Genomic DNA, 17,653 nt, shown 5'->3' with positions numbered 1-17,653 from the left:
CCAAGCGGGATTTATTCTTGGAATGCAACGATAGTTCCATGTATGAAAATTGATCAATATAATATACCATATTCATAGAAACCATGATCATCTCAACTGTTGCAGAAAAAGCACTGACAAAGTTCAACACACCTTCATCATAAAAACACTCAGCAAACTAGCAACAGAAGGAGACTAAAAGAAACTAAAAGCCACGAAGAGCTCTTACAACTGAAGAAGACAAATTCAAAGCAAACATCATACTCAGTGGTGAAAGACTGAAAGCTTCTCCTCTAAGATCAGGAACAAGGTATGAATGTCTGTTCTCACCACTTCTATTCAACATTGCACTGGAAGTCCTAGCCAGAGCAATTAGGTAAAAAAAGAAATAAAAGGTATCCAATTGGAAAAGAAATAAAATTATCTCTGTTTTCAGATGATATTATCTTATATGTAGAAAACTCTATAAGAATTCCACACATACACAAAACCTTGTTAGGACTAACAAATGAGTTCAGCAAAGTTGCAAGATACAAAGTCAACACACAAAAATTAGCTGCATTTCTATACATGAACAATAAACAATCTGAAAAGGAAATGAAGAAAACAGTTCCATTTCCAATAGCATCAAAAACAAAGAAACAAAAAACTTAAGAATTAACTTAAACTTAAAAGACTTACATAAAGAAATTAAGATGACATAAATAAACAGAAAGATACTTTATATTAATGGATTGGAAGACTTAATATTATTAAAATGTCACTACTATGCAAAGCAACTAACAGAATCAATTCAATCCCTATTAAAATCCCAATGACATTTTTCACAGAAATAGAAAAGTCCCTTCTAAAATTCACATGGAATCTCAAGGGATCCCAAAAGCCAAAACAATCTTGAAAAAGGACAAAGATGGGGGACTCACACTTCTGTATTTTAAAATTTACAACAAAGCTACAGTAATCAAAACAGATTGATATCGGCGTAAAGACAGACATATAGACCAATGGAATAGAATAGAGAGCCCAGAAGTAAACCCTCACACAAACTGTCAAATTATTTTTGACAAGCATGCCAAGACTATTCAATAGCGAAAGGATAGTCTTTTCAACAAATGGTACTGGGATAACTGAACAGCCCCATGAAAAGAATGAAGACCCTTACCTAACACCATGTACAAAAACTAATGCGACTGATTTTTGTGTGTTGACTTTGTATCCTGCAACTTTTGCTGAATCCGTTTATTAGTTTATCCACCCAAAATGGATCAAAGACCTAAACATAAGAGCTGAAACTATAAAACTCTTAGAAGAAAATATAGAGCAACAGCTTCATGACATTGGATTTGGCAATGATTTCTTGGATACAACACCAAAGGCACATACAACAATAGAAAAAATGGACAAATTGGACTTCACCAAAATCAAGAACTTTTATGAATCAAAGGGTACCATCAAGAAAGTGAAAAAACAACCTACTGAATGGGAGAAAATATTTGCAAATAGTATATCTGATAAGAGATTAATATCTAGAATATATAAAGAATTCCTAAAACTCAACAAAAACAATCTGATTCAAATATGGCAAAGGACTTAAACAGACATTCATATATCAAAGAACATATATGAATGGCCAAAAGCACATGGAAAGATGCTCCATATCACTAACCATTAGGGAAATACAAGTCAAAGCCACAATGAGATACCACTCCACACCCATTAGGCTGGCTACTATAAACAAAAAAACAAACAAGTGCTGGCAAAGATGTGGAGAAATTGGAACTCACGTGCATTGTTGGTAGGAATGTAAAATGGTAGAGCTTTTATGGGAAGTAGTATGGCAGTTCCTCAAAAAAATTAAAAACAGATTTACCATACAATCCAGCAATTCCACTTCTGGGTAAATACCCAAAAGAACTGAAAGCAGGGTTTTGAACAGATATTTGTACACTCATGTTCAGAGCAGCATTATTCACAACAGCTAAAATGTGGAAGCAGCCCAAGTACCCATCAACAGATGAATGGATAAGCAAAATATGGTATATAAATACAATTGAATATAATTCAGCCTTAAAAAGGCAGGGAATTCTGACATGTGCTGCAACATGGATGAACCTTGAGAACATTATATTAAGTGAAATAAGCCAGTCACAAAAAGAGAAATACTGTATAATTTTACTTACTGTTTAACAGGTATATACTGTTTAACAGGTATAGAGTTTGAGTTTTACAAGATGAAACGAGTTCAGGAGATATAAATGGTGGTGGCAGATGCACAACAATATGTAAGCATTTAATATCACTGAACTGTATACTTAAAAATGGCTAAGATGGTAAATTTTATGTTATATGTATCTTACAAGTTAAAAAATTGAAAAAACCAAAAACCCAACAAAACCTGAGAATTGAAAAAAAGACACAAATGTGAAAGCTAAAACTGTAAAGCTTCTAAAAGACAACATAGGAGATAATCTTTGTAACTTCGAGTTAAAGATTTCCTATATAGGATAATAAAAGAAAAATATTTGTAAAATATCTGTCTCATAGATTTGTATTTGGAATATACAATGAGCTCTCACAACTGAAGAAGATAAACAACCTGATACGATAACGAGTAAAAGATGTAAACAGAAACGTCAACAAAAGATGACATAGGAATGGTGAACAAGTACATGAAAAGACATTCAACACTGTTAGTCATTAGGGAAATGCAAATTAAAAACACGAGATACTATTAGCAACCACTAGAATGACTAAAATGAAAAAGACTGAGAATATTAAGTGTTGGTGAGGATGTGGAGCAAAAATAAACTTCATTTTCAAAAATATGAAGAGCAACTTTGTCATAAGCATAGATTACAAAAATGGCATCAATTCCTTTGGTTAAAGAGGTTAAAGAAATGAGTCAAATGCTAGTTTTTTCCTAACTGAATTACCTTAAAAATATTTTTTTCTTATTAGAAAAATATATTCATCATAGATAAAATTGAAAATACAGGTAAGAAAAATATATTTAAAAATAAAATTGTATTTCTTCTACAATATAATTGTATAACCTGTTTTTTCAGTTAAAGGTCTTGTGGAGTTTTGGTTTTTTGGGTTTTATTGGTCATTTAAGTGTTTTCTACACCATTTTAAATGCCGTTATTACAGTTTATATAACAATCTTCTATTAACAATTTTCATTTGTTTTAAAAAGGCTGCAGTGGACATCCCTATAGCTAAAACTTTGTGTGTATGCATGATTATCTTTTTGAAAATAAGTTTCTAAAATTGTTGGATAAAAGGGTATAAGACTTCCATTTTAGTCTTCTGAACTGATCTCCAGAAAGTATTTACCATTTAATTATTTTAAATTAAAAAATTTAATTTTATCCAAGGACTATGTAAACAGTTTATAAATAAAACTACTAGACTTATAACCCAAAACAGCATTCACTCCCACTCTTCAGATGCAAGCACTTCTAAATCTTTTAGCATTTTTCTCATTTTATTTCTAAATATACTCATATCCTTAATTTTAAAATTTTAGACTTAAGAGAATTTAGTTCTCTTCCACTTTCTTGTGCGTATCTTTCCCCTCCTTTCTATGTAATTATCACAACTTTGGTTCAAATCAATGCACAGTTTTTCTTTTTAATTAGTTTAGTTTTAATTATGACTGTAAATATAGTTCAAAGCTGAATCAAACAGTATACTATGATTACATTTCTTTTCTTGAACTACTTTTTATTTTTCCTGGAGTTAACAATTGCCTCATCTTTTTCATTTGCTTTAGCTTTCTATGGCTCTGTTACGATTCTTCTCCAACTCTTCACAGTATACTTCTTAAAGACTTCTAATATTCCTCTCAATATGAAAATATCAAATAGCACATCACTTTGATTTTTTTTTTTCCCCTCTAAGAGGCATTCCTCCAAGAGCTCTCTGCCCTGTTCTGGTTGTTAGGCTTGCTAAACAAGCTTCATCTTAGGACTTCCTGTCACCATCTTCCTGGGTATCTTTCCTGTGTTGGTATCTCTTTTCTGTATCCTATGCCTTTCTCTTTCTTAGTTTTCTTCTTCATTTTGGTGGAGCTCAATCTCCAGTAGTTTCCTTTACAGATATTCTCAAAAGAAGAAGGAGCTCTTGGAAATTAAAAATTAGATAACAGAAATAAAAGATTGGTTGAGAGGAAAAATTTTTTAGGCTTTGTATATCTCAGAATGTTCTTATAATCTGCCTTTATACTTAATGAATAGTTGGCTGGGTATAGAATTCTAGCTTGGAAATAACTTTCCCTCAGGATTTTTATGACATTGCTCCACTGTCTTCTAGTTTACAGTACTACTGGTGAGATACCTAATGTCTTTCCAATTCCAGTCCTTTGTTTGCGACCTGTTTGGAAACTTTTAGGACTCTCTCTTTAACCTATGATTTCCTTTAGTATGGGGGTCCTTTTCTCCTCCATCCACTATGCTAGTTATCTGAATGGCCCTTTTTAACCTATTGTCTCCTATCTTTTGAGAAATATTCTCATATTAATTGTTTCGTAATGTCTTCCCCCTCATTTTACTTTATTTCATGGCTAAGAACTGATCTTCTAGTTTTTAAGTTTTACTTTTGTGCATATTTCCTCATCTTTATCTTCCAATCCTTCCATAGAATTTTTATTTGTTATCTTATTTTTAATTTCCAAGAGCTCCTTCTCTTTTTATACAGTATTGCTCTTTGATATATCACCTTGTTCTTATTTCTTACATGTAGTATCTTATCTATCTGAAGATGATCTAGTTTCCAAACTCCCTGCATTGTCTGCTTCCTTCTAGTTTCTCCTTGCTGTCTGCATGATCTCAGAATTTCACGTTGGAGCCTTCCCTCAAACATCTGACATTCTTTGGCACTTGACTTACACTTCATAGTAAGATACTAAGAAGCTATTTGGAAGCTCTGTATGTGTGAACAGGTCTTGTCATCTGATGAGCTTCTCTGTGAAATGCCTGGGAGGGAACCTAGAAGTTTCATTTGGCAGTCTTTTCTTTTTGATGGGTTAGTTCCTTCAGGGGAGAGACCAGAGGACACAGGAAGAAAAGCCAGAAGTCTCCCCATGCAAACACTAATGCACCCCCCTGCCTTTGTTAGGGTGCCACTCTCACCCTTTACTGTCTATGTCCAGGCTCCAGAGTCTCTCTGGCTCAACTTCTCCAAAGGAGAATCCTCCTGCCTCCTGGCTGGGTGGGCTAACGGATTTCCATCTTATCAGAGCTCAATACTATCATTAAAAAGAAAAAAAAATCTTTGTCAATCTGGTAGAGAAAAAACAAAACAAACAAAAAAAAGCCTTGTTTTAACTTGCATTTGTTTTTTTACTAGTGAGGGTGACATTTTTTCCATACACTTATTTGCATTTTATTTTATTTTTTTAGATTTTTTTTTTTTGATGTGGGCCATTTTAAAAGTCTTTATTGAATTTGTTACAATATTGCTTCTGCTTTGGTTTTTTGGCCGCGAGGCATGTGGGATCTTAGCTCCCTGACCAGGGATCAAACCCTCACCCCCTGTATTGGAAGGCGAAGTCTTAACCACTGGACCGCCAGGGAAGTCCCTTATTTGCATTTTAGATTTCTTCTATTTGTTTCCTTTGTACTGTTTTCCTATTAGGGTATTCATCTTTTTCTTTTTGATTCCAAGAGTTCCTTATATATATTAAAAATATGAATTTTTATCAAATATATTAGATTCCTTTTGATTCTGTTAACTGTGTTTATAATTTTTTTTAGGCTTTAGTTATTTTCCTTTAATAAACACAGATATTTCTCATTTTTACAAAATAAAACCTATCAATTCTCTCTTTTCTGATTTCTGCTGTGGTTTCATGCTTAGAAAAGTCTCCTGACGACAATTTCATTGTATTTGCTTCCCTTAGATAATTAGGCAATTGAAGACACTGCTACATTTTCACTTATTTAATTTCTAGTTGATGGAGACCATCTCTGCAATCAAGGTGCACATATTCAGAGTATACAGCCACTCTGCTTTTATTTTCTACCTTCATTTAGCAAAGTAAGCTACAGCATGTGAGGAACATCAGTATGTCTGAACCATGACTGTATCCGTCAGGATGGGCTGGGTCAATGGTTCTTAAGTGTGGTGTGGGGTCCCCTGGGAGTCCCTGAGACCCTTTCAGGGGGTCCACAGGTCAAAACTATTTTCATAATAATACTAAGATTTTATTTGCCTTTTTCTCATTCTCTCATGAGAGTATAGTGGGATTTTCTTGAGGCTACATGATGTATGACATCATTGTTCTGATGGTTAATGAATTGTGTACTTGTATACTTTCCTGTTTTCTAGAAATTTCTAAGGTGGTAACTTTATGGTATAAACACGTGAGTTTTCAGAGATTAACTCAACTGATTCTAAGTTCTTTTACTGCATACTTAATATCTTTCGTTATATCTGCTATGCTATCTGTGTATCTGTAACCTCATTGTTGTGGAATACATAGTTATTTTGAAATCCTTAAGTCTTCCTTGTGCCTGTACTGAAATACAAGACGTAAGTACACTCTGTGTCTTATTATTAAATATTGATAGTTATAACCCACATAAACAAAAGCTCTTTGGGAACCTCAATAATTTAAGAATGTAAAGAGGCCCTGACAGCAAAAAGTTTGAGAACTGCTGGGTTGGTGATACCGTGGTTAACAAACCATCCAAAAATTCCAAAGGTTTATTTCTCCCTCACATTACATGTCCATCTCAGGTCAGCTAGTTCTCTGCTTGGCAATGTCCTCAGGTCCCAGGTGGACAAGACAGACACCCTTTGGAACCCTGCCAGTCATGGAGGCAGAGGGAAGAGCATGAGACTCTCCGGCTGGCCTGGCCTTGAAGTACCTCAGCCTGAGCAGGACACACATTACTTCCACTCACACCACTGTTTAGAAAGGGTCATGTGACCCCACCCAACCGCTAGGGGACTAGGAAGTGCAGCCCCCTCGCTAGTTAAGAGCCAGTAATGTTTGGTGTAGAGCACATCTAACTACTACAATGATATTTATTTATTTAAAATTTATTTATTTATTTATTTGGCTGCGCCGGGTCTTAGTTGTGGCATGCGGAATCTTTAGTTGTGGCATGCGGGATCTAGTTCCCTGACCAGGGATCGAACCTGGGTCCCCTGCATTGGGAGCACAGAGTCTTAGCCACTGGACCACCAGGGAAGTCCCTACAATGATATTTAATTCAATACTTTGAAGACCTAATAAGAGTATGCAAGTAACAACTAAATTATACCTCATACCTTCACTTTAAGAAAAGTAAAGTCACCAGGCTTTTTGTTGCTGAAGCCTGTAAGTTTCAAGTTCAAACTTCCAGGCTGTATCTATATTAGTGCATCTCAGCAACAAAGTCTCAACAAACTATATTCTATTGGATTTTGGGGGGTTTGCCTAATTACCACAATTGAAGATTCATGACTGTCCATATGTTCCAAGACAATCTGACTGAAATAAACTGCATCAGCTAATAAAAGGCTGTAATTTTTTATGATACTTGGTGCTCATATGATTTAAAGGAAAAAGCAGATTTCAGAGCTAATTAACACCAAGACAGCATGGGTATTTTCTGCTGAGCAAGAGCTGCTTCATGAAGAGAAAGGGTGTCACAGATTATTTGGTGTCACTGAGTAGATACTGATTATACTAAGCGACCAGTTTTTGTAAAGGTTCCCGCTACACAGTCTGAAGCTTCAGACAATAAAGCTGCTCTCATACACAGCCCTACCCTCTTCTGATGCCATTTCCCCTGCTCAACACAGTCTTCTACCCTTTTCATTTACATGTGGAAACATCTTTGGAGGATGTGGAAATAAGTTCCTGCACATGGGGTTCATGCACAAACATAACAGACCCCAACAATGTATGTGGACTCACCCTCAACGTCAAGTATGATGCAGACTGTACCAAATCATTCTGCCTGACTCATCTTTGTAAGGAGCATCACAAATAGAACAGGATTTCAACGGAAACTAATCTGTGCCGACTGTAAAAATTCAGCTCCATTTAACTGACAAAAGGAAAAAGAACTGTACAAAAATAAATCTAATCCATCTGAAGCTATTTACTTTTACAAATATTATTGGTGCTAGTACAAAACATGATAAACAAGTAACCTTTTCTCACTGCAAAAAAGAAACATAAGAGGAAGATAATCAATATCTGCCAGATGAGAAAGGACAAGGGAAAGGCGTTCTTTCCTCTTCTCACATGGTATTCAGCCTCGAACTTAGTCTGCACGGGCCTTGGCTTACACTGGGGCCCGAGCATAAAGGCATGTGTTTGAATTTGCTCTCATCCTCTGGTACCTGACTTTAAACAATTTTCATAAGTGACAGTTTAGATTTACCAAACTGATAGTTGATAAACTCCTTCCAGCAAACTCCTCTAGAATGATTTATTGCCAAAAGTGCAATGTGTTCCTCAATACAGGTATTCCACAAAGTAAAATGCACCCGGACAAGGTGAGTATGGTGTTAGCAAATATTCATCATTTCAAGCCAGCATATTTACTGAATGTCAACCCTACTCTAAGTACCACAGGAGGTACAGAAGAAATATGTCATCCCTGCCCTCAAGGAGATCATAAACTAGCGGGAAGTGTGTGTGTGTGTGTGTTCCCTAAAACCCCAGACACATGGATTTAACTAAACAATATATAACAAAAATGCTAATATTAATGATAAAGACATAAGTTCAGGGCTGTCAGAATGCAGAGAAAACTTCGTGGAGGCAGTGGGGTCTGAATGGGAATGCAAAAGGTGGATTCAATTTGCTTTGGTACCAACAACAGGCTGGGGCATTTCAGGGGAAGAGAATGCCCCGAGGAACCAGGAGAGACAGAACACTGACAAACTGGTCAGAGTAGAAGCGCAGAAGAAGGCAGGAAGTAGGTAACAAATTAATGTGGACATCCACCCACCTGCTCATTCATGCGGCAAACATCTGGTAAGTAGGTGTCATGTGCCCACACTGTTAGGGACCTGATGGCGAACCAGACAACTACGGTCCCTGACCACATGGAGCTTGCTTTGCAGTGGAAGAAAGCAGAACATCACCACAAAGTAGACAGAAAATATAGAAAACATCTAATTTGTAAGGGGCTTTAAAAATGGAGCCAAGAGTTTGACCCTTACCCAATAAACAATAGGAAGCCACAAAAGCTTCCTGGCTAGAGAAATGTGATCAGTACTGTGCGTTAATATTAACTTGTACGGCTTGACTAAAGCTGACAAAAGGCAAACCAGAGAGACCTGAAGAAAACTACAGCAGAAATGTAGGGCTGAGGTTATGAGGGCTGGCTGGCTGGCAGCCTAGAAGTTGAAACAGAAATGAAGGGGTCAAAGTCGGCTGGAGTAGAGGGGGTTCACAGACTGAGTGGCTTACAGGACAGTCGAGAAGGGGCTCAATACTATATGGAGAAGAAAAGCCAAAGAGCATCCGGGGTTTTGACTGGGATGCATGGGTTCGGGAGAACCTGGGAGGCAGCCAGGCTTGAGAGGCAGGTGAATCTAACACGTAAGCAATAATGGCCAGAAGGCAGAGATGCGGGGCCCAAGCAGAGCACTTTAAACCAGCCGAGCTGGTGAGGACTGAACCTGGGGAAATTCTAAGGAAGACAGGAAATGAGCAACTGGCAATGTGAGAAAGGAGGGCAAGGAGAGCATCGCAAAAGCTGAAGGGGATTTCGAGGCTGTCAGTGGTGTCACAAACGCATTTGCACAGACTTAAAGCTAATAAAGTACTTTCACCGATATTTCCTCATTTAACACTTGAAGACTCATAAAATGTCTTGAGATTGGTATTAGAACCCCCATTTTACAGATAAAAACAGTGAAGATCAAAAAGGTTAACTAAATGACTTGTCTGAGATGGAGAAGTTTATCTGATTATGTACCCCTGACCCAAAAGCTGGCTAGAAATTATAACTTGTGTGGCCTGGCTCAAACCGATCTTCGGTTCATGAACATTTACGAGAGTGAAAGGCAAACTACAGAGAGGGGACAGATATTTATACTGATCTATCAGACAAAGGACTCACTCAAATTCTATAAAGAATTCCTACAAATCAGTAAGAGCATTTCTTATTAACTTTTATGCTCATGATACTAATAAAAATATACTGGCATTTATTTTACATTAATAATATGCCCATTTCTATGCTAAGCACTTACGTGCATTCTCGCTTAATTCTCCCAACAGCCCTATGACAGTAAAATTACTGTCTGGATTTTATGGATGAAGAAACAGGCTCAGAGAGGTTAAGTAACTTGCCCCATATCAGGGGGCTAGAGAGTCAAACTCGGACTTGACTTCAAAGGCTGTGCTCTTTAAGCCACTGACCTCTTCCGAAGCTCCACCTCCAGCTTTGGCCTTTTCACACCATCATCAACATGCTCACAGGTGCCCAAAATGCCAGGTACTGGGCTAAGTGATCTCAGCTGTCCTTCCCTAAAACCCGCCTGTGTTGAGTATAGAGGTCACACGTACACACTATATTTCTCATGATTTTGGAGGTTGGCCTTCTACCACCACTTTAGGACTCTTCATTTTGAAAAGGTGGGCTTAAGAGAGAAACAATCAAATCGTGAATATGTCAGAAAAGCTAAACAGGAGATTGATCAAACAATTCCAAGTTTCTACAGCTAGGAATTACCTTAGAAAACTTAAGTTCTACTTAACATAGAAGGAAAAAAACTTACAAAATTTATAGAACACATTATCCCCAAGATGGCATTATAAGTTCAAGAAAGGACTAGGTGGGACTTCCTTGGTAGTCCAGTGGTTAAGACTCTGTGCTCCCAATGCAGGGGGCCTGGGTTCGATCCCTGGTCAGGGTGCTGGATCCTGCACGCCGCAACTAAAGATACCGCATGCCACAGCTAAGACCAGGCGCAGCCCAATAAATAAATAAATACTAAAAAAAAAAAAAAAAAAAAAAAAAGGACTAGGCAATAGGTAAGGACAGAACTCTGTAAATACTAAAAAAAGAAAAAAGGCAGGGCCCACATCACCTTTAAGGTTTGCGGGGCCGATGGGGAGTCCCGTCCTCCAGGCACACCCCTTGCTGACAACAGCACACGAGAACAAATGGGCCAAATGAGCAGAAATTCTGATTCCTGATTAGAGGTCATTCCAAGGGCTTAGAAAAGACTTTCCTACCATTGTACAACTTTGTTTTCATTTCTCTTCCTAGTCATGTCCATGTTTATTTGGGGCCTTTGAGACATGACAGTAAATAAAAAGGCCAGCATCTGAGTGGAACGAACTCAAGTTCCTTTCTGGGTCAAAAATGATGGTTCGGATCCTCTCTTTACATCCAGAGTTTGGCTTATTTTTTCCTTCTCGTCCGTGTGCATCTGTTACATCCTGCCCACTCGTGCAGGATTCTTGTGGTTTGATGTCTGTTGGCATTTTACTACTGAAGAATGTTCTGGCTCCAGCAAACCCGGGAGGGAACACTGTGCACTCACTGCAAGCAGAAGTGGTTCCAAATGTCCAAGAGCCATCAGGCCACGAGCTTCTCCAAGGGAGCGCGACCTGTATAACCCATGGGCCACGATGGTGGCAATAAAGCAGCAGTATTCCCAATGGCCTTTTTGTGTGTTTTTGGTACCCCCTTTTAAACATTTATGCTATTTTATTTTTTCATCTCTGTTAGCTGTCTTAAATCCTCTCTTGAACAAAGTAGGGTATAAATAAAACACATAAGTAAAATTAAAATGTAAGTTTAATAGAAGTAAACACTAAAATTCCATAGCCAAGCAAAACGTGCGGCTTGTGTGTCCCATATTCTCTTCTCCATGGTTTTATTACTGACCTCACAGCAAATATAAAAGCTTTCAATTGAATTCTCTTTAAGAAAGAAAGAAAAAAAAAGAAGAAAGAGGTATTTTGGTAGATAATGCAGAACTGGGGTATTAAAATTTCAAGATGCAATTGTTTGAAATGTCCAAAGCAGAAAGGTAGTAACTAGCTTATGGTTTACTGAAGAAAACAATTTGAAAATTCAACCTCCTGGTGTCTGCTAATCCCATTATGAGATGACACTGGAACTAGCGGGACACCCTGACGGCCCCCTCCCCACCTGCAGGGAGACCCCCAGAAGCCTCTCTGAGCTCCACCCGGGAACCCTCCTGACCGCCAGTGCTGTCTTGCTGTTGCTGGAGCAGAACCTCTGCCTCTGCCAGGTCCTCCCCTCTCTGCCTGGCCTCTTCAAAGCTGATAGCTCACAACAAGTTTATCTGTGGGTCCCACTCTGCCTCTACTCCAGACACCGTCTTTCTGGATCATCCCTTGGCTCTGCACTCCACTCCCATGCTTAACCCCAGCTTCTGGGAACCACTGCGCCCGCCACCCAAGTCACACTCATGACCTTGCAGGAAGCGTTCAGAGAGAAAACCGTCTTTTGAAGAGAATAAACTCAGTATTTTGAACAGAAAGAACGAAGAACGCTTTGGGAATTCATAACCTAATTCATAAATTCTGGCACTATTTTTTTAATTATTACAGTAGCAGATTTAGCCAGGATGAGGCATACCAAAGCCTTCTATGTACATGCATGTCTTTTTAAAATTAGCGAAACCTCATGTTTATCAAAATCCAAGAAGTAGCAACAATAACCATTATTAAGCGAACACCTACTTTCGCCAGGTACGTTATACATGCCCTCGTGCTCCAATACACAACATCCTGGCTCAGAGTGAGTGCTTAATACATTTTCACCTGTTACCTACATCTCAACATCCAGGAAAACAGGGAGCAAAAAGGTTCAACTCCTAGCCTAGAGGCACAAACCTCCCAGGCGTAAAACTGGGCTTTGAATACGGGCCGTCTGGCTGCAGAGCCCCACGGTGAGCCTCCTCCATGAGGTGCGCTGCAGGCCAGTACAGGAGACTCTGAGGCTGAATGACGCGCTCAAGCCTACCTGGGTGGCAGGGCGGCCTGCGAGTCCGGCTCCTAAGGACCATGCTCACTGACAGGACGCCTTACCATCCGGGTAAGGTAGGTTTTTGGACAACCAAGGCTCACGCTACTTGCCCAGCACACTCGTTTTAAGCAGGGTCACTGTTGTGAACATCCAACCTAATGCAGCAGATGGGAAACTCATTGAAGGAATGACCTTCTTAGACCCACCTTTGCATCCCTCAATAAGACTAAATTATCTGCCCATCAGGTTAGATAAGCAACGAACGAACAAACACACAGCACCTCACTGCTTTAGGCACCGAAGTGTGCACCTGGCTTAGCCAACGCTTTTACATTCAGTTTCTGCGGATGGCCCTGCCATTCTGGTTGGGCGGGCTGGGTGACTCTGTCCCCCAGGTCAATCCTGGCTGTGACCAGCAGACCTTTCTCTAGTGCTCTAGCCTTTTCCTCCCATCTGCAGTCCAAACTCGAAGTTTTAGCCCCACTCTGTGACTGTAACCTGCAGCCAGAGAAACCCAGACAACCAAAAACTGTGGAAAGAACAATAGACCCTATAGCAGGGAAGGAATGAAAATGCATTTTTTATTTAGGTTTTGATTTTACGCTTCTAGTTTCACGGCTGTCATGGAAGGATAAAGATCCCTGAAGACTGACCTCCATATCTGGACTACAAGAAAATACATTTTTACTTAAGTTCATTTTTTATTTAACGACTGTGTTTTTTTTCAAAAGTGTTTAAAAGTTGAAAAGGAGACTGGCTCCTTTAAGGCTCAATCCACTGGGACCGGAGATCTTAAAACAGGTTATAAACATTGCAGACATGCATAAAAATGAAACGCTTTCAACTACAACATTGGTTAAGTAGGAATTAAACTCAAGTATTTAGGAATAAATCAGGTTTAAAATGTGTCAATTATAACATCTATAAAAAGCATAGAGATCAAGAAAATTTCACTCTTACTCGTCAGGAATCCTTTCTCCAAATAAATTTTGGCAAATCATCTCAGAAATCTCAAATCAGTTAGATTTCAGGCCGCTGACGATGCATCTGACTACCTAAACCAGAGATGCCAATCTGGTTTCAATGTGCCCAGTTAATGATAAACTACTCCTTCCCCTCAATGTGTGGCAGGCAGACAACGGCTCCACTCCGCAAACAGGAAATCCAGAACACTAGAGAAAGGGAGTTTTTTTTTTTCTTTTTTAAGAGAAAGGGAATGATTAAAGGTCATGGAAGTCCTGTCTAGCTGCCTGCTTCACTCTCTGGGATACAATTTAAGGGGATATTTTAAAGTTTAAAACATGGGCATGGGAGATTCTTAAGCTGATTTTTGACATTTCTGTATTACTCCATTTGTTATTATCATGTATTATGCCTGTAAAACTGAAACTTTTAAACAGAGTTCCCTGGTTTTGTGTCAGCTTGCTTCCATCTGAGATTCCTGGCGGAAAGTCTCTGAACTTCCTGAACACGAGAGTTCTGAAGGTGCTCTGGAGCGCTGGTGGGAAGAGGACCTCGCCTCCTAGTTACACTTCAGTGTCATCAAGCCGTAGACCCGAATGCGAACACATCAACACATCAAGGGGTTATTATCTTCTTTTGACCACACAGGTAAGAATAAAGATTACTTCTATTTTTTCGCTCATTCTTCAGCTAAATCATGGTATTTCAACTTCAGGCTGATTTCTAATTTCACAAAAAATCCTAGTAAATATCAAGTCCAGAGATCACCTTCAGAGCTTCTCTTCTAGTGGAACCCTGAGAGGGAAAATCTCCACACCAGAGGGGATGGTGTTTTACACTGAGCTTGTTGACAACGGCAACACAAGATGATAAGCAAGAGTACATGTTTCATAGGGGGTTCACCCACAGCCATAAATGTGGAGGTGCCTTCACTCATCCCGAGAAGTAAAAATTTTTTTTTATTTAAAGAAATATTTCTTTGGCTTCCACCCATCAGTCCAATAACAATGACGGGTCCCAACACTCTGGTAGTTTTATAGCTCTGACAAATGTTTACCTAGGACTCTGGCCAAGCCTATTATTTTAGATCTTTTTGATCATGTGCAGCGGCCTAAGGTTCAGTAAGCCTGGTAAACAGGTAAATGGCTGCTCAATTACTGACAACCAGACTAACTATAAATGAGTGGAAAAAAAGGCTGATTTCAGAAAAGCCGGTTTCATTTACCGCTTTGCTTCTAAGAACTGGAGAAAAAGAATAACTAGCCCAGGGAATTCCCTGGCAGTCCAGTGGTTGGGACTCTGTGCTTCCACTGCAGGGGGCAAGAGTTTGATCCCTGGTCCGGGAACTAAGATGCCACAAGCCGCGCAGCATGGCCAAACAAAACAAAACAGAGAACAAAAAGAATAACCAGCCCGATAGCTCCATTCAAAGGGAAAAAAATGAAGGCCAAAGGCTTACCGTTGATTAGTTACAAGAATCTCCAGATGGCCCTATGGCAGCCTAACAAGATCTGCAATTCCCAAAAATATTTCTTTGGGCGTTTCCATAGTAAGTAGTGACTAACACACTTAAGGGATTCTTATGAGGGGTGCCCAAGGAGTCCGGCAGCTCTGTAGTCTGAGGACTGGTAAGCTAGGGTGACAGTACAGCATAGAGGTCAAGAACTGGGATTCCAGAGTCAGACTGCCCAGGGCTGAATCCAGACTCTCTTGATTTCTAGTGGTGTGGCTTTGGGCAAGTTACTTAATCCCTCTATGCTTCATTTCCTCAGCTTTAAATCAAGAATTATCTGAATGCCTACTTTAAGGTCTGATATGAGAATTAAGTGCAAAAACATAAAGTGTCCATTCAGCACCCTGCCCCTGCACAAAGTAAGCCCTCACAAAATGTTAGCTATTATTAACATCATGCAGACATACTGACAACACAGACTTGACCAGCTCTAGTCTACTCAACGCAAGCTTGAATAGACCAGACTTGGCTACTTCGGATCACTGGAAAACCTAAGCCCAAATCAGAGGTTCTCTGGCAGGGCTGGGAAGACCCAACCCAGCAGTTTAGAGAGAAATAATCCACCTCATGACCCGACCTTGGAAGCCTCCCTGCCCTTCACGCTGACCTCAAATGTAGAATCAACAAGAAAGGAAACTTACTGGGCCCCTACTAAGTGCCAGACACAGTGTGAGGCTCTCTCGTGTTATCTTTTATCCGGTGAGGAAACGGGCGCACATGCGGAGGACGTGCTTGGGGCATCACTTGTTTCCTAGCTTATTCCTGAGTTTATTCCTAACCTGGGCCTCCGAAATGAGGCTATTTGTCCGGGAGACTCTTCCTTGAATTTCTGGACAGCTGCACAAAAGGAGGACGCAAGACACCTGCCTCTGAACCTGGACTCACTTCAGAGGCGGGATGTCCCCATGGAAGACTCAGGGACCGGACAGAGTCCTGGGGAGGTTCCCGGGTAGCCTTGACCTTGGTGCCTGAGACTCGGTTTCCCACGCTGCGGGCTGGGGGCGATGACACAGCCCCTGGGCCTGGGTGGGTGTGTGAGCCGAGCGTGGCACCGGGTCCCGGAGGACTTGGACCCCCACTCCACCTCCACCTCGGGGACCCTGTTCCCTCCTGGGGGCGCGGGGGCCTCTGGCCTTGCCCTGACACAGCGCACGCGGCGCACCGGCCGCGGAGAGCTGGGGCAGAGGCCGGCCAGGACATCCCCGGCGCAAGGATCGGGGCGGTGGGGACAGTCCGGCCGGCCGGCCGGCGATCGCGGACGTCAGCCGGGGTCACGCGGCCTCCCCGCCAGGCTCCGGCCGCCCGAGGCGGGAACGGGGCGGTCGCCGCCAGCCCGGCCCCCCCTGAGCGACCCGGCCCAGCCTCAGCCCCGACGGCGGCCCACCGCAGGCCTCACCTCCCTGCGCACGTTCAGCAACGAGTAATAGTCTTCATTGTCCAGCTCCTCCTCGCTCAAGGCCGTCGCCATCTTCGCAACCTTTCACCCCGCCAAACCGGCAAGGCCGTGCTCAAGAGGGACCGGCCGTTCGCTGTCCAGACAGCGTGGGCCCGTGAGACCGCTCCACAGCGGCCCCTGGCGGCCCGGAGTCGCGCCGCCACCGCCCAGCCCGGAAGAAGCGCGCCTGCGCCCTGCGCCCTGCGCCCCCGCGCGGCCGGGGGCGGGACGCGGCGCTTCGGGCCCTTCCACGTGCTGCGCGCGGATCTAAAGCCCAGCCAGGGTGCCCTGGGGCTGTGCCCGGGCTAGAGAGGACGACTTTGCGGTCACACCCGGGGGTCGTCACCGTCTGGGCGCCGGGGAGATAGGCCCCTGCTACACCCCCTGTCTCCCCCGCCGGCCCCCAGGGCGGGGCGCATCCGGATCCCAAATATAGCCCCACCTGGGCCGCTTCGCCAGCACCGCCCCCCAACCCCCCGCGGGAGGCTACTCCAGGCCCCACTTGCTGACTTGTCACAGGAAACTTCCAGAATGTCATGTGTTCCTGCCTCAGTGGTCTTCGCCTTTTCTCTTGACCACCCGGAACCCTGCCCAGAGGACAGGCCTCCTCATTTTCACTTTTTATTATTGCCCTATATTTAGGGGCACCTGGCCATTTTTCTGCTGCTTACATGAGGAGGCAGTAGCCATTGAGTTCCCACTATAATTGTCTCTGGCCGGCTTATATACCTACAGACCCTATCACAGAGCTGTTCTCTTGTAAATTTCTATCTTATAATTTAGCGTTGGAGCCTGATTGAT

General features: G+C 41.5%; 1 protein-coding gene across 1 annotated transcript in view; it reads right to left on the bottom strand.

Moving 5' to 3' along the window:
• Positions 1–16,899, bottom strand: part of DNAJC11 (DnaJ heat shock protein family (Hsp40) member C11) — a 69,804-nt gene extending 52,905 nt beyond the window's left edge. Inside the window, exon 1 of the mRNA XM_061185043.1 lies at positions 16,814–16,899. Coding sequence (XP_061041026.1) covers positions 16,814–16,885 — 72 coding nt within the window. The 5' untranslated portion in view covers positions 16,886–16,899. The remainder of the gene's footprint in view (positions 1–16,813) is intronic.
• Between the last annotated feature and the right edge of the window lie 754 nt (positions 16,900–17,653).

This window comes from Eubalaena glacialis, chromosome 3 (assembly GCF_028564815.1).
Source record: "Eubalaena glacialis isolate mEubGla1 chromosome 3, mEubGla1.1.hap2.+ XY, whole genome shotgun sequence".
Classification (NCBI taxonomy): domain Eukaryota; kingdom Metazoa; phylum Chordata; class Mammalia; order Artiodactyla; family Balaenidae; genus Eubalaena; species Eubalaena glacialis.
Note: the sequence above shows the minus strand (reverse complement) of the source record. Positions and strands in the feature narration are given on the sequence as shown.